Consider the following 22507-nt stretch of genomic DNA (forward strand, 5'->3'; position numbering starts at 1 on the left):
AATTTATTAAAAATAATTATTTAAAATAGGCAATGGATACCCTACAAACATTATCTTCCAACTTTCATTTGCTTCCATATTACATATTGTATTACCAATTTTTTTCCTTAAATAATCCTATTCTTCATTTTTCAATAGCCTTCTTAATGATTATCTTCTCAATATGACATCTAAGCCTTTTTATCTATCCAAATATTGACTTTACTACTTTTTAGTAAAAGTTTTCCACTTGGGTCAGGTCAGTCTCTTCAGCTTCTCATTCAACTAGTTGTCAAGCACTACTAAGTGCCAGAAATGAAAGGATGAGTTTTACATAGCTCCTGTCCTCACAACATAGAGTAAAATCCCCAAAGTGAGGACACAGAATCATGAAATATGTATGATCAATAAAGAATGGAAAGAAATATTGCCACTTATCTAAAACTATTTTAAAATGTTCTACTAATATATAATATATGGATTGTAAAGTAGTAAAGTCAATATTTGGATAGATATAAAGGCTTAGATGTCATATTGAGAAGATAATCATTAAGAAGGCTATTGAAAAATAAAGAATAGGATTATTTAAGGAGAAAAATTGGTAATACAATATGTAATATGGAAGCAGATGAAAGTTGGAAGATAATGTTTATAGGGTATCCATTGCCTATTTACCAGGATTGGTGCTGGTAATCCCACTTGGTCCATCAGTCGGGTGTTCACCTGTCATATGGAGCACCCACAATATCTTGTGGGAAGACTGGAGTAGGATAGTTTCTTAATGGAATTGAATAGATGGTTAACATGCTTACTTGTTTTTCTCTCTAAGCAATAAACATCTTGTGACACAATATAAGTTATGTGCAGAACTATCTAGTCTTAACTAACAAACATATAATGGAGACATTGCATGAATGAGTGCTTCCTGAGAGAGGACAAAACCTGATATGTGAACCAAATGGAAGTACCAGTTCTAATCGGTAAATTAAATACTAGTGAGAATTAATTTCTGGTAAATGTCATCTTTTTCAAAGAATTTGCAAGAGTGAAGATATCACTAATAACAGTCATAAATGACACAAACACAAAATGGTAATTTGAATATCTTACTCCTATTACATGAATGTTTTCAGTTATATTATGAAGTAACACCACAGCAATCTAATGAGATGTGACAAGTCTACCAAAAAATTCAAATGCATCAGATCAACTAAAATGTGGATTTGTATTCACTCTTAGTAACAGTAAATGTCAAAGCAAATCTACATCATGCCTGAAGTATTAGCTAATGTAAGGGTGAGGCTACTGTGATTAGCAAGATATTTAAAAACAAACACCTTTTAATATAAAGACAAATCCTAAAAACAGTGGATAAAATAAAAACTAAGGTCCTCAGTAAGGTACTTCCTCCATTTGAATCTACTTGCTTTTTTGAGAGGTAGCACTTTATGTTCAACACCTAAAAAACAAGTGTCAAAATATATGAGCTTGGAATTAGATTTTTGATAAATGAATCATAAAGTATAAAATCAAGATTAAAAAATAAAGCATTTTTAATCATGCTTTTTTTAAAAGTTTTCATGAAAAGAAAAAGTTAACTTTCAAATGAATAATCACACTTCCCAAAATGTTGTTTTGGTGACTAAAAATGCTAACATTAAAAAATATTATCAGGTACTTAAAAAATTTCCATTTTTGAATGTTTTACAATGTATATAGCAAATAGCTATCAGAGTATATACACATAATTTATAAATATATATTTATTAGGAGAACACATTAATTTCAAATTTCAGGTAGTCAAGAGTTTGAAGAGTATGACTTAGAGGACAAAGTTAAAAACTAGAAAATGTAGAGTAATATAAATTAATATAAAAATATAGGCATGAGTCATAATTCTAAAAGAAAAAGGGCAAGTTTCAAAACTATCAATTGAGCTGGGTGTTGACTGTTTACTAGTGGAGAAGAGATAAAAGTGAATTTCAGATAAAGGGACATAATTATTCAGGCCTCAATAACACAGTATCTTACAAGAGTAAGTTTAATAGATCTAGGCACTGAGCATAAAATGGCTGCTTATATCAAAAACGATGCAGCAGGCATCTGATAGAATCAATCTTGCAAAAAATTAAACTAGAATCTAATCAAGGCTCTAGATTTCACTACCTATTTACAGAAAATTCAGTGATGTATTGGGGGATGCAACTGGCAAAATCAAAATGAAAAAATACTGCAGGATAAATGAAACAGTTTCTTTAATAAATAAATTGCAAGGAAAACAGTTGGCAAGTGGGGTAGTGGTGCATAGCTTAAAAGACATTTCAGTCAATCACAATGTATAGACTATATATAAATCTGGATTAAAACAATTTGCAAAAGATTGGTTTAAACACACTGGATATGTGATATTAAGAATTACTGTTAATTTTTGAGATAATAAAATAGTGGTTACTTTTTTAAAACGGTCTTTATCTTTTAAAGCTATATACAGATATATTTACAGATTTAGTAATGGTAGGGGGAATGAGGTAAGTAGGAATTTACATGAAACAAGATTGAACATGAATTGATGATAATTAAAGCTGGGAGATGGGTACGTGAAAGTTTACACCATTATTCCACAGACTATTTTTGTATGTGCTCATAGATGTGATACCTAATTGCACAATCTCAGTTATGAGAAATATTTCAGGGTTAGGTATCTCATCTATATAGAAACATTATATATATATAAGGAAATGAGGACTTAATTATCATCAAGCTTTGAGGATTATTATATTTTAAAGTTATTCTATTAAAGTTCACTTCCCTTCTGCCAAATCCATAGTGCCTAGCCAGACAAAGTAGTAAAAATGATAGGCAAGTGAAACAAGACATTCCAAAACCCAATCATATTTTATTCTTCTAACTTGAAATGAACATAACTATCATCATAAAGGTTCAAGAAAAGAAATGACGCCTTAGAAGGATATACAGCAAAAGCTTTTGTAATCAACATTTGGTTCAAATTCTTGATGGAAACCTATCACCGCTCAACTCAAAATATATCTGTACTATAAAAAAAATTAAATAAACAACTGACTGGAACATAATAGAAGAAAAAAAGAAATAAACAGAAAGCATTAAAAACGTAGAAAGTTTGAGGACCTACAGTGTACACTACTCCAAAGACTCTTTCATGTGTGAATTTTTCTGAAAAGTTAATCATTTCCATATTGGTATACAATGAAGGGACCAAACTTAATTCAGTCAAATTGTGTATTATGAAAAAACTGTTGCTTGCTCTGAATAATTTGGGATTCAGAATGTATTGTAATTTGAAACGTCAGAGACAGGATACCAACGAGGTGATTTATAAAAAATTCAAAACAATGGAATTTCTAACCAAACAATACATGGAAAAAAAACTAAATGCCAACTCAAGAAATGTCTTATATGCTCATTCTAAAGTGAAAGGCCATAATTAAATTTGACTTATGCCCAAATTTCAGGGGAAACATTCAAATTTGGGCTAGAGAGAAACAAGATAATTCATGACTCTGGAGAATATTATTCATCATGTATACATAAAATAGGGAATTTAATGGTTAAAATCAAATTTTGATTAAAAATGACAAACATGCCAACTTATATGCTCCCTCAAACTTTACTTAACTGTATCTCTGCCTGATAGCATAATCTAGGTTAGGAGATATAAAATAGTTTAATTCACTAAATATCATTAATTAAAATAAAGGAAACAACTTTACACATATATCCAACAAATAAAGAGGACAAGTAGGGTAATATAGAGCTATAGGCTCATTATAGAAATAATGTCTTTATAGAATTTTTAAGAAACTTTTATTTAGAGATTTCTCACATGGCTATTGGGGCTATCACCTAATAGGTAACTTGGTTTAACAAACCAACCAACAAAAAAAAGTACCACTTGTACAAACTAAAATTGAATACAACATACCAAAATTTTGAGAAAGGAACTTTTCATGAATGTGATTTCTATTTAGCTTGTAAACAGGAAGGACAATTCAGTCTATAATCTATTTCCTTAATAAAATAAAAAATTAAATTATAGGCATCATTTTTCTTGCTTCCATTTTACATTACACTTCTACCCATTAACAACTTCTTATTCATGTACTTTGTTTTAACAGTTTTTACCAAAAGTAAAATCAAACTCAAATTAGATGTTTTCACACATGAAATTTCTCTCATTATCTGCACATATACACTATACTTTCTTTATCCCTTATAAACATTTTAGCCAGTTACCTTCATAAAACTTTCCTGTATATGACAACTATAGAATCAATATTTAATACTGAAAACCTTAAGGACTTTAATATTAAACATATATATCATATAGAAACCTATTGTATACATAGAAAAATGTTAAATTTTTCAACTTAAAGAATGTTTCAGAAATCACTTTTTAAAGTTAATCCCTAGCCAATAAAAGAAATTTCAATGTATTTTAATAAAAATGGCAGAAAACAGAGTTGTAATTCATCTTCATTCTATTATTGAAATATTTTAACCCATGAAAAAAAAACCTAAAATGAATACAAAAATGCAAAAACAGTTCAAAACGTATGAGAGAAACATAAACAAGACCAAAACATACTGAAAATATTCTTTCAATGTTTTTCCAAAATAGTAGGATTTTCATAGTTATCAATTATAGCTGTACACATTACTGGTATTCAAAACTCAATTTAACAAAATATTTATTTAACATAACTATTCATGTATACAAACAGCTCTTTATGTACAATAAACATACATAAAGCTCTAACAAACAGTGTAATGCTTTCAAAAGTCTTAAGTGCAAGTATCAAATTATTAAAATTTTGAATCTTTTTTGTTTACCAAGCAATTTAGATTGGTTAAGGATACCGAGTACATAAATATTCTTTTGTAGTTTTCCATATCACCTTCTCCCCTGAAAACTATCCTAACCTCACAAAGGCCACAGAGTAAAAGTTCATGATCAATAACTGGACATTATTATTTTTGAAATACATTTCTTAAAATACATTAGTAATTTCCTTCAGATTATATGCAAAATGAGACTGATATAATATACTAAATATGATTATTCTGTACAGCTTCAAACAGCATTTCAAAACTATTGCACTTTGGTTGAACAAGTCACACATTTACATTTTCCATGAGAAGAAATTTTAGACCCATCTTTCTTATGGCTGTATCATCACTGGCATTTAAATAAAAAACAGTCACTTCAATCCCAGTGTATTATCCAGAAAGTTTTCCTCCCAATGATTTGAACCCAAAAGCTTTAATGCTTATAAACCCAGAGTCAACTGCATTAAAGACTATAAAGTTTTGACCAGGAATTAGTGAATTTTATCTTTAATCGGATAGTACAGTCTTAATACTAATTGGTTCAGAAGAGAAAATTTCTAATTTCCACAACATGGGTTAAATAAAATGAAAACTAGTTTACAATCTTTTAGAGTCATGTTTTCATTAGTTGTAAAATTCTATAAACCAATTAGAATTTTACATTGTAAAACATCTTAGATTTGATGGTGAAGGTGGCAGGGGGTGAGGGGTAGGAGCATAATAAAAGTACCTACTTTGCCCTTTTTATTTACAAAATAATTTATTTATGATTCTCCTCACTTTCACTTCATCGTCCTGGAAAAAATCTAAGGCAATTCTAAATAATCCTTTTTCTTTTTTTAAATGAACCGTAAGTAGAAAAGCATACCCTTTGGGATTCAAAACAGTTCTGTTATTAAAATTTTATAGGACTCCACTGCAGAAGCAATTTAATCACCTCATAAAGGTCCACATTTGAAGATTTTAGATAATATTTCTTTCTCAAAGGACAAACGATTTCAAGAAAGACTACACTTAATTATGTTAACAAAAACAAAAACAAAAAACCTCATGATAGGTTTACAGTTTTAATTGGAAAAACACCCACATACATACATTTAGGAGGAAAAAGGTGATGGTTTGCAAATATCCATCAAGAATTGGTTCTATAATTCAGATTTTTCTGGTTAAGTCCAAAATTTCCAATTTTTGCTGCACGTTTACCCGTTTGAACAACATCAAGTGACTAAAAAAAGATGGTCTAGAAAATTATTTGTACAGATTCTTAACTGAAACTTCTCACTTGTAAAACTGGTGTCACAATGCTAAAATTTACCCATATTTTTCCATATTCTGAAATGCCCTCTATGCAGTGTTATTTAATTGTGTCAGTATTCTTTTATTTTTACTCTAATATTTAGGACACAAAACTACCAATGTGCCAAAATTCATGTTCACCTAACAATACAAGAAGTTTCTTGTACTGAAAAAAATTATTAATAATTATGGTGAAAAGGCATGTATTTTATTACTATTGCATGTATTATGGACTAAAATATTAAATCAGTTAATTATGTTCTTCCACACATGTTCACTGAGTTTACTACCATAGTGTTAGTGCAACAAAAAATCTTTAAAAAGCCACTCAAAAGTAATTATGGCAAGGCTCATTAAAATGCAGAGGTAAAGATTCTATTCGTATAGAAACTTAGAAAATAATGTTTGAGAAGGACAAATGTTTCATTCAGCTGAATAGTTTTGGTATACTAAAATATATATATAAACATTTTCTAATTAGTTTTATAGTCAATTAGGCGCAGTATCATTTAGTGATAATAAATTTTGAGAGGTATATGTTTAACAAACATTATATTTGAGATTATAGTCTTAGGTAAACATTTAATACACAATGCCAAGGTAGTTCCTTTTTTTTTTTTTTAATTTTTAAACCAAAAAGTCATACATTTGACGTTGACATTTCCTTCTTACCTGTGTGCCATAGACCAATAAAGCACTCTGCATTAAAATTTAAATCTTGAGACAGTAGTACAGCATTGAAAAAAATTGTAAAGCAGCTCAATACATTTAACCCAGATTTTACATTTTCATTTGTCAGATTAGAATATAAAAAGCTTGAAAATCAACTTGAAAAAGCTTATTCTTCCTCAAGAAAATGTATGAACAATCTGAAAATGATCAACTAGTATGAATGAAACACTGTACACAGTTAAGTCACATTTAGTGGTTGCTAAACATACCACTCCCTCCTGGAAATTACGGAACCATCTACATGTGAAACTAAGTCATCTTCATTTTCATCATAATGTTCATCGCTGACGAACTTCACTCCCATCTTTAGGTCTTCATAATAATCCATTGGTCTTTCAAACCTATTGAGATTTTCTACATTGTTCCACTGAGTTTTTTCAGGCTCTTCTAAATAGTCTTTACGTATTAGATTGTTCACTGGATTTTTATTTTCCTTTTTTACACTGTCTGGGTAAGAATCAAGCTCATCCTGTTGAAGAACATCAATTTGTGATTCTTTTTGCATATCTGAAGGTGGAATGTAATTCTTGGCAAAGTAGTCTCCTCGAAACGTCCGTCTTCTCCTATAGCAGAATATTCCAGCCAAAACACTTACAAGTACTATGAAGAGAGCCCCACCCACTACACTAGCAATGATCGTGCCAATTGTATCATCCTTAATTGTTGCCAAAGTTGACAATGGGAAGGGCAATTTTTTAGGTTCTGTTGCTAGATCCTCGATGTCAGCAGTTGAGGGATGCCACTGAATTGTAGGTTGAAGGGTGGTAGTAGTAGGAGGATCTAATGGAAACAGCAAAGATAGACAAGACACAGAAAGGCAAAGAATGTCAATGCAGGTGGATTCAGCAGCAAGCTGAAAAGACAGCACAGTTAATGAACATAGTAACAATAGTTTTTCATTCTTAATTTGATTACAATTATAAGGCAGTACTTATGTATTTTCAAAATAACAAAACTGACACTTGGTCAGTTACCAACGAAATTAAAGAAATAAAAATTATTTATTATATAAATCTTACATCATCCTATTCCAAGCATATGCTTTATATTATATTCTAGGGAAAAAGACAACTTTTTTTTTAAAGAAGAGTATTACTTAAGTGTCCTATATAAAGCTGGCTTAAGAACTATCATACCAAAAAATTTAACCAAATAATTTGAATGTGTATTTTCTTAGCCAGTAGCATAAGGAAATAAAATGAAAGCATGAACAGAATAGAGTATGTTTTCAACTTTACCTAATATGCTTTATTTATATTGTATAAATTGTTCTTTAAAAGAATGAAAAACTATAAGTTCTTGTTAAGTGCACATGGTATAATTTAACGGTTTTAATAATTCTCTCAAAAATATTTTCCTTAAGGAGAACTCGTCAATTTTTATGAAGAAAATATGTAGTACATACCATTATTTAGTTATTAAAAAATAAAAAGCATTCTATTTAAACTTAGTTGCCAAATGGGCTATTATCAAATGACACTAATAAAAACAAAATAAAAACATGTTATAAAGTATTGTTAAGAAATGTCATCATTATGTCTACTACCCCATGGGTAAGATATCTGAACATTTAAGAAATTAAGGAATTTCAACTGTATCTTGCAAAATTTAATGTCACTGTTTTGAGATGAAGTCTCAAAGAGTAGCTAATATTTTAGAGAGAACATTCTAATAGTACTTAAATATTAGATGCATATGATCCCATGTATTGCTGTTAGAATACAGAGTAAATAGCTGTTAATATAAAAGCAACTAAACATAAATAGCCAAAATTAAAGATTGGTTAATTATCAATTAAGTGATATTTTTAGGTCATGTTGCACAAAATTCTAGAGTTTAAAGAAAGGACTATTAAAAAATTGTTGAATTTCTTCACAGATAAAAATAAATGACCCAAATGGTAATCTCCTATAAATATTTTTTTTAAATGCATGGTATTGATAGAGATTTTTTTAAATGATTGTTAGAAAAATACTAAATCTACATGGGGTAAGTTATTCTAAATTACAAGCTAAAGAAAAATACTTACTGAAACAGGTTTCATCATGGAATGCCATATGTACAGAATGTGGTAAAAATTTAGCAAGTACAGTAAAAAAATTTAACAAGCACAGTATAACTAATTTCCAATGAAGCTAAACCAATTTAACAGGCAATCCTGTCAAGCATCTTGAAGTGAATATAAGTATCATAGTATATGTAAGTCACTGAATCAAGGAAGAGTTCAATCTGTGAGAAGATATTCACTAGCTAAACAAATTCACTATGAAGAAAACAATTATGGAATTGCAGGAGGATCATTTCTAGTATAAAAGTAGTAAATGCCCTATAATCCAACGTCACAAAAAACAGGATATTAAAGGAACAGATTAAAATAAATCATTCACATGACAGCTCATGTACTTTATGAGGTAATGGGGAAGTCAAGTTTTAAGTATTAAATGACATCTATTCAACTATTCCCAAGGAAAAAAGTATTACAATAAAATATTGTCAGCATGGACTGCCCTAATAAAAATACCTATCACCTAAATAATTATTTAAAATTCACACACTTTTGTGCCCGTATAATTTTAAGTGTTTGGCAGTTCTTAATGAAATGTTAATTTTCCTAGACCACTGCATACACCTAAGCTCATGCCAAGTATAAGATACATAACTGAATTTTTACCAAGTATCTCGAAAAATATAAATCACTGACATTTCTTATTTCTGCTTGCAATGTTTATGTGAACACAGATGGATGCCTACTATTAGTTTCACTTAGTTTTAATAAAATAGTTTTCAAGAAATCTAATGAAAAGAGAGAGCATAACCAAAATTAAAAAAAAAACTGAAACTCTTTGTCAGTAGTTCTAAAATTTCTCAACCTACCAACCTACCTCAACTCTTCATCAACCAATGTTAAAAACAGCATAATCTCACTATTACTATCATTCCATTAAAAAGGGACTATGATTAATATTTTTATTTCATACTTTAAGTAATGAACACATGACAACGCACGTATAACATTTATCCAAGTTTTATAATTCTTATCCTGCTCTAAGATAATTAGAATAAGAATCACAATTCATGTAAGGAGAGGTAGGAAAACTACTTTGTAATCACCATTAACCACTTGTTTAGGATAATTATTATGACAAAGTCTTCTCAAAAGCATTCTTCATTTTTTAGTCAGACATTACTTTTTATATTCTTTGCTGAATGGATAATAAACGAGCACATAACAGATGTAATGAACTTATAAACTCTGAGTTCTCCCCAACCAAATGAAGAACGACTCAAATTTCTTTTTCTAATTAAAGACAACTTAGTCCAGTAATGTATAGCCTAATAATTTATTTTAATACATTTTATATTTAAAATACAAAATAATATATTTTAGCCTAATAATTATTGCATTAAAAAATAAATGAATTGACTTCTTTTTCTTTCAAATTTTATATGGGAGGTTTAAAATAAACAAAATCAAAATCTATACCTTTTTAAAGTTTAAGGAGTATTAAGTAAGTATGGATTCATAAGTGATATTACATCTACCCTAAAAACTGTATGATCTGAAATTCAAGTTTTCCATAGGACTATATTTTAACTTTGAGTTTTAGGAATGGGAAAATTTATTTGATATATACAAATCTGCTTTGCTATTTCAAAGAAAAATAAAAGGTTATCGGGGGAAAAAATAATAAAAACTGAAAAAAACAAAACAATTTCCTGTATTAACTTAGCACTGAGAAAAGAGTCACTGCAACCCCTAAGACTGCCATTATAAATCAGTATAACATTTTTATGTACTATATATATATTTTTTTTTTGGCCTGGACAGGCACCGGGAATCGAACCCAGGTCTCCGGCACGGTAGGCAAGAATTCTGCCTTTGTGCCACCACTGCCCACCCTACAATCAGTATCATTTAATCAGTACAATTTAACAACCAAAACTGTGTTTTTCAATCTTGAATCAAAGATTTCTTGATCAGAACATTTCCTCAGCTAAAGTTGCTCATTCTACTCTGGAAGTTTCAGTTTTAGTCTCTGATTATAACAGACATTCATTTTACAAATATTAAAAAATCTTTCCAGGAAATTTTAAAATATCAGCTTTATTACTGAGGTAATATATTCTATAGGTATGTATACCTCTTTTTCCTGGAGAAAGGTTAAAATGGAAAGATTGAGCTGTTTGATATTTTACTTTGAGTGAAATATGGCCTCTTATTCTGAAAAAAAAAGCCTACTATGTTTTACTAAATAGTCATTTTGCAAAGGTAGCATTATACCTAGATCATATTTTAAGAAGCTCTTAGAAGACTTAACTAAATTTGGTGAAGTGTGCTGTATTAAAGACTGGTCAGAAAGGTAATGCCTAATATTTAATGACTATTTAAAAAAACCCATTTCATATAATACTATCTTCTGAAATACTTAAGACATAATTTTAATTTATCGTATTTATCCAAAAATCCTTCTTATATAAGACAGTAGAACTTGATAAAAAAAGACTATGCAAGTTTAGCACCAGTATTACATTAGTTCCCTCTATAAGGAAATAAAGTTACATAAAAGCAATTCTGGATTTTTCATTGTTTCTTGATTTCTTCTTTTAAATATTTTCATTCACACAGCAAAAGTGCATGGAAAACCTAAATATGCTACACATTACTGCAGACTGTGGAAATACGAAAGCAATCAAAGCAGACTGAAATCCTGTACCCTTAGGACTTATTTCCAGCGGGATTAAACAGATAAGCATACAAAGTAAAATAAGTATAATGTCAGATGGCAGTAAGTACTAAGGGAAAACTGGCCATAGGAGGAAGACAGAAAGTCATGAAGGGATGAGGAAAGAGGATTCATTTTTAAGTATTGTCCTGAAAGAAGACCTCACTGAAAAAGGTAAGATTTGAGGAAAGAACTAAAGTGAGGGAAAAGCTTGTGTCTGATGCTCCTTTTATCCAGGGTATGGACAGAGGAGTAAAAAATATAAGGATAAAAAATAAATAAATAATGGGGGGTGGGTGAGGGGTAAAAAAAAAAAAAAGGTACATTGAACTACTAGTGGTCAATGAGAGGGAGGGGTAAGGCTGTGGGATGTATGAGTTTCTTCTTTTTATTTCTTTTTCTGGAGTGATGGAAATGTTCTCAAAATGATCATGGTGATGAATACACAACTATGTAATTACATTGTGAGCCACTGATTGTATACTATGGATGGACTGTATATGTGTGAAGATTTCTCAATAAAATTTTTTTTTAGTTCAAAAAAAAAGAAGAGAAGGAAAGAGGTATGAGGCTATCAGGTGGAAGAACATTCTAGGCAATGACAACAGCAAATGTAAAGACCCTAGGATAAGAATGTGCCTACTGTGTTCAAAGAATAGCATGAAGAACAGTATGGGTGAAGCACAGTGAGCAAAGGATATAAGAAGAAATAACATCACAGAGATAATGTGGAACCAGATCATGTATAAAGCCTTCTAAATTGTAAAGACTTATTTTTCATTGTGAGGAAAATGAAAATCCCATGGAAGGTTTTGAAGAGTGACATGATCTGCCATATGTTTTAAAAGGATCATTCGTGATGCTCATTTGATGACAACAGAGAACACAGCAGAAATGAGAAAAATAATTATGGCTGTTGTAATATGTAGTAAAAGTTGTTGATGGTATGAACAACAGTAGCATTACAGAAGAGACGGAGAAGTATTGAGACTCTATAAATAAGGCAATGGGAAAGCTGCCAGGATTTTCTGATGGACTGAATACTGTTGGAGTTAAAAAAAAAAAAACCAAAATCAAGGATAACTATATCAAGGGATGTGCCTTGAGCAAATGTAAGGAGAGAGTTACCAATAATTGAGAGAAGAAAGACTGTTGGAAGAAAAAGTTGGTGAAAAGCAGACAGAGGAAGATGGGGAGTTCAGTTTTGAATGGATTAAATATAAATGCTTATGCAAACTTTACATGGGTTCATTAACAGGTAGTTGGGTACACAAGTTAGGAATACTGAAAAATGACCCCACCATGCTAAAACATATAAATTTAGGATATTGCCAATGGAATAAGTAATATGAGAACCCAAATTGAGCCCTAATATTTGGATTATATTTGAACTCAAAATTTAGAAGTATATTCCACCTTAAATTGTACCACAGAATTAAAAGGTAAACAGTCTTTAAATACTACACACACATACACATACACATATGACGGGGGCAGGGGTAAATGGGCTGGGACCTGAACCCAGGTTTTTGAATGGCAGGTGAGAATTCTACCACTGAACCCACTATTTAAGTATTTTTTTTTAACTTTTTTTTAAAAGTATATTTTAATATGTATTTCCTGTGGCTTATCCATTCCTCTCCTAAAGAAGAATTTTTAATAAAAATCTTCTAAGGGAAGAGAAACTAGCATGTACTAATATTAAATTTTGTTCAGATTTCTACCAAAGCACCACTACTAACAGAATGAGGTGGGATATATATAGTCTAGGACCCTTGCTAGATTTATGTGAAAAAATATTTCAGTCCCCACCATGTGCAAGATACTAAGCTAACTGCTGACTTTACATACAGTGCTGAATATCACAAAACAAACTGCTTAAATCAGTAAATAAATAAGTATAAAACTACATATGGTGGTAAGTTTTATAAGAAAATAATATGGGAGACTAATCTTGATCACTTTACTGAGAATGCAACGTTTAAGCAAACAAAATTTGTCTAAGTTTCTAAGTCTCGTATCTGAAGAGATACAAACCTTAACTACCTATTATATATTTAACATACAAACCTGTATCTTTCAAGGTTCTCTTTCTTTTTCTTTTGTCTTCCATTTGTTAGACATGAAGATGGCTACATTCTTACAGTTAATAAAGTGTTCAAAATTTTTAAAATAATTTTTATAAATAAGCATTAGATTGATACCTTCTCATTTATAGCTAGACCCAGGAAAATATATTTTAAGTTCTAAATATATTTTATGAATGCCCAACTTTATACTTAAATGAACAAAAACATTCATAGTGACACAAATGGTGTATGAAAAATCTATGTCCTTAGTGGCTTAAGGACTGATACCAAGAAACACCTTGAATTATCTTTCTGAAAACATTTTCAAGAGCATTCCTACATCAGTTCTCAGTAAACCATCATATAGTTCCATATTGAGTGATAATGTTATTTAAAAAGCCAAGTCATCAAAGTTGATATCCCATTTTATTCATCAAACATTTGTGTTCAGGGTAGCCACAAAGCAAGAAAATCAATGTTACTTCTTGAGGTAAGATAAAAAAAAAAACAGACTACCTATAGAGGGAATATTCAGTACTGTTTGAATATTCAATACCTATAGAGAGAATACTGAAAAAAGTAACTGTGTGCATAGGTATTAAAATATATGCAAACTTGTTGTATAGATATTTTGATATTTCCTTAAGTAAAGCTATGACACTTCACATATGAATTTCAGATAGTTTATCATATCCCTTTTAGATTACTTGGGAAATCTCACACTGAAGAATGTATGTCTTCACAAGTATAAACTGCTGCATAGATAACAGTATTACTGCTGTGATTACTGTTATAGGAATATTATAAGCAACTCATTTTGTGAGAAAATAGTAACTTACCTGAAATGTAAATGATCTTTTGATCACTTCTTTGACCAAGGGAATTGGTCACTTTACAGACATAAACACCAGAATAATTGAAAGTCAGTGGATAGACAAAATGAAGAGTATTGTCCGAAGCCAATAAACCCTCCGGCCACTGGCCATCCAACCTAGATTTTAAAAGGATGAAAATATTTTAAACATCTTCAGAATGTACTCATCAATAGGTATGTAAAATAAGACACTGCACTTTTGAGATATCTATAAAGGCAACAGTATATTTTAGGTAAAACTCACTGCAAAAATAAAGCAAATAGGAAATTATAATTTTGTCATTTTAATAAAGATGAACTAATATACGAAATCCATTACCCATCTTTTTGTCAGGAACAAAAATACAAATATTATCATACCTCAGTCGTATGGACTAACTACAACATAAAAACTCAGTGACGTGAAGAAGAGAAAATAGGTTATCAGGTTGGAGCCCATTGTAAATGGTCCTAGATTATAAGCTCTTACAGTACTCACATATATTCAGGAGCTGTAACCATTAATTCTAAATTCTGAGATACTGAGCTGTTTGTATATAACCAGGGTGTTTCCAGAAACTCTGGGGATTTATGCGACATCTGAGACTCAGATTAGAGGTCTGAAGCTTTGAAAGTCAGCAGTACCCCAATGAAGAACTGTTTAAAAAGTTGAAAAAGTGACCAGACTTCTAGTAGGGATATGAATGAAGCTGATCTGGATAGAACTAAGGTATATCAGAATCCAGGGTAAAGGATGATATCATCCATACTTTAAAACTTCTGTGTGAGACCAAAGGGAGAAATGTTTATTTAGTGCAAAATTTATATTTTGGGTAGTGCCTTTCCTAATTTAACTTTTATGGTCAGTTTAATTGACCACCGCAAGTACACAGAACCTTGAACAGGGTGTGAGATTTAATTGGTTTGTCCAGGTTAGTGTGATGCCCCAATATATCCCAGACTGATTTGGGCAGTGAATAAAGAAGTGTTTGCAAAGTCCCCTTGGGGGAATGGGGAGAAAGGAGGAAATATTCAACTTCCCCATTTGGATAATTTCTGATATTCTCACAATCAGTGGGGACAACCAATTCAATAGGCCGAGTTCTTGATCTTGGGGTTCGCCCCTATGAAACTTATTCCTGCAAAAGATAGGTAAGGCAATGTGGGACAGAAATCTCAGAATGAGCCAGGACCCGGTATCGAGGGATTGAGAAAGCCTTCTGGACCAAACGGGGGAAGAGATAAATGAGACAAAATTAAATTTCAGTGGCTGAGCGATTTCTAAGTGAATTGAGAGGCTTTCCTGGAGGTTATTCTTATGCATTATATAGTATCCCTTTTTAGTTTATGGTATATTGGAGTGACTGGAAGGAAGTACCTGAAACTGTTGAGCTGTGTTCCAGTAGACATAATTCATGAAGACGATTGTATAAAGATATAAATTTTACAGTGTGACTGTGAATGTGAAAACCTTGTGTCTGATGTTCCTTTTAACCAAGGTACGGACTGATAAGTTAAAAAAAAAAAGAAAGATAAATAACAGGAGGGACAGAGGGAAAAATAAATTTGCTGGATGGAAATACTAGAGGTCAAAGAGAGGGAGGGGAAAAGGGTGTGGTATGCATGCATTTTTTGTCTGGAGTGAATACACAACTATGTGATGATATTATGAGCCACTGATTATACATTATATATAGAATGTATGTGTGTGTAGATTTCTCAATAAAAATATTTAAAAAAAAAGACCCATTCTTTCAAAATATCAATAAGTTTAGCTAGGCCAAAATATTAGAATGGGAGGGAACAGAGGAAAAAAAGGTGACTCTTAAAAAATTATAATCAGAAAGTTGGAAAATTAGAAAAATATAATATTTAAAGATACAGCCACAGTATTAAAAGATTAAAATAATTCTTAATGGATTGTGGATTATGGATCTAGTCAGGACATAGTTAAAATTTTCTTAATGAAAAGTCATCTCATTTTAGGTTGGTGATGTTTTAGCAACTTCTGTGCCATATTTTTGGAATATCATTCAAAGTTGAGGAAACACATACTGGGCCCCATCCAAAGATGGTGAGTTTCTAAAATACCAAGGGACCCTATAAAATAATTTCATTTGTAAGGTGAGCTTCTCTGACAATAAAAAAAACCAAGTACCATTTGAAGTCAATAACGACTCTTTTAAAGCACACCTATACTAATTTGGCTGAGAGTTCCTATCTAGTGTACACATTACTATAAACCATAATAGGAATAAAGTCACTAAAAGAACTCTAAACATCATTCACTGCAATGAAACTAAGCACATCGTTAAACATCATTTTTCTAACTTGCAGTTACCAAAGAAAACACCAATAGATCTTTATTTTTACAGAATATTTTATTAAGACAAAAGGATACAGTGTCAAGTAAACCCAGAGTCAAGTTAACCCATGGTTAGCTCAACTGCCATATTTTGAGCCAAATGGATTTCTGAGGAAAATTTCTACTATTCACTTATTCAAGCAGTAGGAGTTTAGTATTTGCCATATTCTGTTCTGCTAGGTATTGCTGAGATACAAAGGTAAAGAAGATCTGGTTCCTGCTTTCAAGGACCTAAGTATACGGAGGTGAAACAAAACAACTAATTACAAAGGAATAAATAAGAATAATAAAAAGGAGAAAAAGTAAATCAACACTAGAGAATAGGTGGAATGATTTTGTTCTGTGACTCTCAGAGGGTAAAGAGGGTAGAAGAATAATTAGTAAAATATTTTATAGCTGTTGGTATATTACTTTAGCACTAAAGAAAGATAATATTTTTACATATTTAAAATAAATGAGATCAGTTGAAAGTTAAACAATAAAATTACAGACTCTTTCCAATTCTATGCCAGAACACCAGGCATTTTATTATCACTCAGGTAAAAGGATGAAGGAAAATTAAATAAATAAAACTGAATGTCCATGAAGAAATGACTTCCACCCTTCCATCAATGACATCTGGAGCCTCCCTAGGGAAATGTCCACATCTCTAAATGTGCTAATAAGTAAACCTCACCGCACAGCAAGAGTTTTCAGTAGGCATTTTAGTCTAATATCTCACTGTGAAATGACTGGACAATCAAGAAGATTAAGGAAAAGTTACAAAATGAGAGCCCAAACCAAAAAAAAGATTAAAAAAGGACATGGAAAAGAAATCTCTCTGAAGGTAAACTAACACTAGTACCTCTAAGGAAGAAATGATGAGAAAATACCACATCCATAAAATAAAAGACATTGTGTAGAAAACGACAGAGAATAAAGAAAGGAAGTTTCTTAGAAACTAAAAATGTTAAGAATTTTTTGAAAAACAATAAAATGTTGGTAAATAAAAATGAAGGAATTCTCCCAAAAGGAATAACAAAAACATTATGAAAAATATGAAAGAAAAGATATTTAGTATACAATAAATAGCAGTTCCAGTAAGAGATAAGAGGGAAAAAATGGTTGGAAAAATTGGTCAAAAAAAAAGAAGTATCCCAAGCTGATGAATAATAAAAGGGGATCACAAATACCAAGAACTATCAATGAAAACATTAGTACATTAGTTCAAAACTTCAATGATAAAGAGAATTAGGATAAGCAAAAAGTAAACTATATGAGTAAAAAAGAGGAAATTATCCACCTCAAGAGAACAAATAGATACAGATTATTCTAGAATCCTAGAATACTACTTAGCCCTCAGAAACCATATTTACTTGTCATAGGGATATAAGAAGTTTAGATAATTAAAAGCAGCCTATGGTTTGAAAAGGCAGCCACCAGCTCCCAAAAAAAAAAAAAAAAAAGCAGCTTATTAATTTCATTATTGTCTACAAAAGGTAGGAATGTATGGTATGTTTTTGGGTGAAGGGGTGTGTATAAAATAAAAACATCTATAAGAAGTCAATAGACAGTGCTCAAAATTAGGAAATTAAAAAGTAGTGGCTTAAGACTTGAAGACCTATGAAGGTAACTACCAGAAGAAATTGCTAAGATAGCTTCTGAGGAATAGAACTTAGGGAGTTAGAAAGTTGGAGAGGGGTAGAGCATGAAAGCGCTTAGAAACCTTTTTATCAATTCAGTTTTTCCACTATTACTAGAATCATGCATACATTGATAAAAAAATTTTAAATATGCATTTAAGAGTAATTTCCACTTTTAAATTATTTCTCTTTAGAAGTATATAACATTATTACCTGCTCCATACAGATTTGAAGGGTGGTGGATTTGCATCAGCATTACACTTCAGATTAACACCTTTTCTTCCTACAAACCAATTTCCATCATATCCTGTTACAGAAACCTCAGGAGCATCTAGAAAATAAATATATAATGGAAGAAATTATCTTGTGTTAATGGTTAATGCAATGTACAATGAGAAAGCATTAAAAAAGTTTTAGAAGGACAGGAACCATTTTTTATGTTCAACATAAATAACCAATGTTGGCAAAAAATGAGTGAATGTTCAAACACTAGGGAGCAATAAGAAGGTACAATTCTATTCTAGTTATTATGGCACCATATAATCACCAAAAGCAAAACAGAAGAGTCCTATTATGAAAAATGTGGAGGTAGATAAACAAGACAAATACATCATAGTACTTAATTCAATAATCAGATGTGGCATCTGAGTGGATAAATAGTGGGAAATCAGCTGATCACACTGATTATTTGCCATATAAAATTATGTGTAAAGAGATGCTTAATCTAAAAGGAAATACCTCCCTAAGAAATAATACCTCGTTTATAAAGATTAGATTCCCTAAATTACAGTTAATTAATATTCTTTGGTTGTGTAGGCACGTGACAAACTTTCTAAGTCTATGCATTTATAACTGAGACAAATTATGAAGGGAGTCAATCATACTATAAAATATGAACTTTTATCTATTCATTGCACCCAACAGTCCTTTAGTATGTGTGAAATAGGCTAGCCGAATGAGCAACTATCCATAACTGCCAACAATATATGTTTCTAACCTCCAAACTATGTCCAATGCAAATATTTCATTAAACCATGATTTGATTTAGCTACTATAGCAAATGTCACGTACTGCTTTAGGCATTTGATATATATATATATAGATAGATCCTGTATTCATAAAGCTTACAGTCTAACAGAAATGGGAAAGATGGCATTTCAAAAATATTTAACTAAAATCTATAATAAGGGACAAGAAGGAAAAGAATAGGATGCTAAGAGAGGATAACAGGAAGAATCTAATTTACAGTTGGAGGGGGTACAGGGCAGCTATGAACTGTATCCCTAAGAAAGTACTACTAATGGCTTACTGCAAGGAACCTCCTTCTTTTCATAAGCTAAACAGTAAACTAGATAAGTAATACATGGCTAGACGAGAGTTCAGAGACCAGGTAAGTCTTCTAACTCTGCCAGGGAAACCAGATCTATTGAAACTCAAAGTGGCAAAACATTAAAACTTTTAAGGTACAATACCTTAGTAATTTTAGAAAAGAAATCTGCCTCTTAGAAATATCAAAAATTATTACTTTTGTCAGTTCAAATTGGTAGCTGTGAGTTTAATCTCTTTAAATATGGGGTCATTACATCTGACAACAGGGATGAACTTTGAGAACACTATGCTGAATGAAATAAGCCAGACATAAAAGGACAAATATTGTATGATCTCACCGATATGGACCAAATACAATGAACCAACTCAAGGCATTAATATTTGGAATATAGGTTACCAGAAGATAGAATGAAGGTAAAGAATGGGGAACTGATGCTTCATTCATGTGAAATTTTTAATAAGGTTGAGTGTAAATGTTTGGAAATGGATAGAAGTGATGTGATGGTAGCACATTATTATGAGTGTAATTAACAGTGCTGAATTGTGTTCATGGTTGAAAGGGGAAGTTTAGGGTAGTGTATGTCACTACAAGGAAAGCTAGAGGATGAAATAGAGGACGGTATAACACAGTTCCTGTGGTGGACAAGAAAGTTGTGAATAGTACAAATCTAAGAATGTTTTTCCATGAACTGGAACAAAAGTATATCACTCTTACAAGGTGTTAACTAACAGGGTGATAGATGGAAAAAATACACTTAATATAAACTATGAACTATAGTTAATAGTAATATTATAATATTCTTCCATCAACTGTGAAAAACGTACCATATCAGTGCTAAGCATCAATATTAAGAAGGTTTGGGGGTATGGGTTTTGAAGCAATGAAAATGTTTGAAAACTGGTTGTGGTCATGAAAGCACAACTTTGTGTTTATACCAAAAGCTACTAGACTGTACACACTGGATAGATGGTATGGTATGTCAATAAAACTGCTTTAATTTTTTTTTAATGGGGGGAATTAAAGTATCCCCTAACAGATGCCTCCAAGTTTTGAAGCATGAAATTGGGTTATAAGACCTTATTCTCCTTAAACTTTGTCACATTTTTAAATAGGTTCCCAATTGAAAAAGAAAAAAGTCATGAGTACTATAAGGAAATTTTACTCTAAGCCAATAAACTTCAGTGTAATCATAAAGCCTTACATTAGAAGAAGTATTTTTATATATTTAGGATTGCATTCAAGCAAACAAAATATTAAAAACTATAATTAAAAATAATACAGGTTGAGAGATGGTATAATTTAGGAATGCCTACAGTGGACAATGATGGTGATTAAATGTACAAATAAAAAATGCTTTTGTATAAGAGAGAACAAATGAATGTCAACATTGCTACATGGGTGATGAAAATAAATGGGATATGGGAAAATGTACAACCAATGCAAGTTATAGTCTATAGTCAACAGTAACACTGTAATATGCTTCCACTGAATGTAAGAAAGGCTTTATGCCAAAACAAAATGTCAGGGGAAGGGCCCGTATGGGAGAGAGGTATGGATTCTTTCTGGAAGTAAAGGAAATGTCTTCATATAGATTACGGTAGTAAAGTCACATCTATACACTTAGGTTGGATTGTATGATGTGTTAATAAAACTGAACAGAGAGAAACTAGTGCTAGAGAAAATGCAGAGAAAGAGATGTACCTATTCACTGTCAGTAGGGAAACTGAGAGGTGCAGCCCTTTGGAGGGCAGTGTGTGGTCCTGAAACCCATTTGTCCAATATATACCTGGAGGAACTGAGTGTGGGGACTCAATGGACATTTGCACACTGGTGTTCCTGATCCACAATGGATGGAGGTGGCCTAAGGATACAACTGAAAAACGGATGGGGGAACCATGGTGTATGCATATGGACTAATGAGCAGCCTTAAGAAAAAATGAAGTTGTGAGGCATACAACTAGGTGATGAACATTAAGGACTGTATGTTGAAAAGACATATTATCATGCCTCAATCATATGGACTAACTATAATATAAAAACTTAGTGAACTGAAGTCAAGAACATAGGTTATCAGGTTGGGACCTATTGTAAATGGTCCTAGATTATAAACTCTTACAGCCATCAAGTACATTCAGAAGCTGTAGCTGTTATTTCTAAATTCTGAGATACAGAGCTATTTGCTTATAACCTGGTCATTTCCAGAAACTTCGGAATTTATGTGACAACTGAGACTTAGAGTTCTGAAGCTATGAAAGCTAGCAGTACTCCATACATGAACTGTTCAAAAAGTTGAAAAAGTGATCAGACTTCTAGTAGAGATATAAATGAAGCTGATCTGACAACTAAGGTAAATAAGAATACAGGGTAGAGGAAAATACTGTTCATATTTTCTTATTTTATCTGTGTGAGACCAATGGGACAGATGTTTATTTGGTGCAAAATTCATATCCTGGGTGGCACATTTCCTAGTTTAACTTTTATGGTCAGTTTAGTTGAACACCATAGTACACAGAATTTTGAATAAGGTGGGAGATTTTATTCGCTTGTCCAGGTTACTGTGATGCCCCAATATATCCCAGAGTGATTTGGGCAATGAATAAAAAAGTTATTTGCAAAGTTCCCTTGGGGGACTGGGGAGAAAGGAGGAAAATACTCAACTTCCCCATTTGGA

At 31.4% G+C, this 22507-nt stretch overlaps 1 protein-coding gene across 4 annotated transcripts in view; it reads right to left on the reverse strand.

Moving 5' to 3' along the window:
* Positions 1-22507, reverse strand: part of NECTIN3 (nectin cell adhesion molecule 3) — a 204979-nt gene that overhangs the window by 106471 nt on the left and 76001 nt on the right. For 2 of the 4 annotated variants that reach the window (XM_077118442.1, XM_077118441.1), the window contains exons 4-5: positions 18720-18837; positions 14506-14657 (exon numbers count right to left, since the gene is read on the reverse strand). In XM_077118442.1, the coding sequence (XP_076974557.1) occupies positions 14506-14657; positions 18720-18837 (270 nt within the window). Of the gene's footprint in view, positions 1-1793; positions 7654-14505; positions 14658-18719; positions 18838-22507 lie in introns of those variants that run through there. The other 2 variants (XM_077118440.1, XM_077118439.1) reach the window with 2 other exon arrangements.

The sequence above is a fragment of the Tamandua tetradactyla genome, chromosome 10 (genome assembly GCF_023851605.1).
Source record: "Tamandua tetradactyla isolate mTamTet1 chromosome 10, mTamTet1.pri, whole genome shotgun sequence".
Classification (NCBI taxonomy): domain Eukaryota; kingdom Metazoa; phylum Chordata; class Mammalia; order Pilosa; family Myrmecophagidae; genus Tamandua; species Tamandua tetradactyla.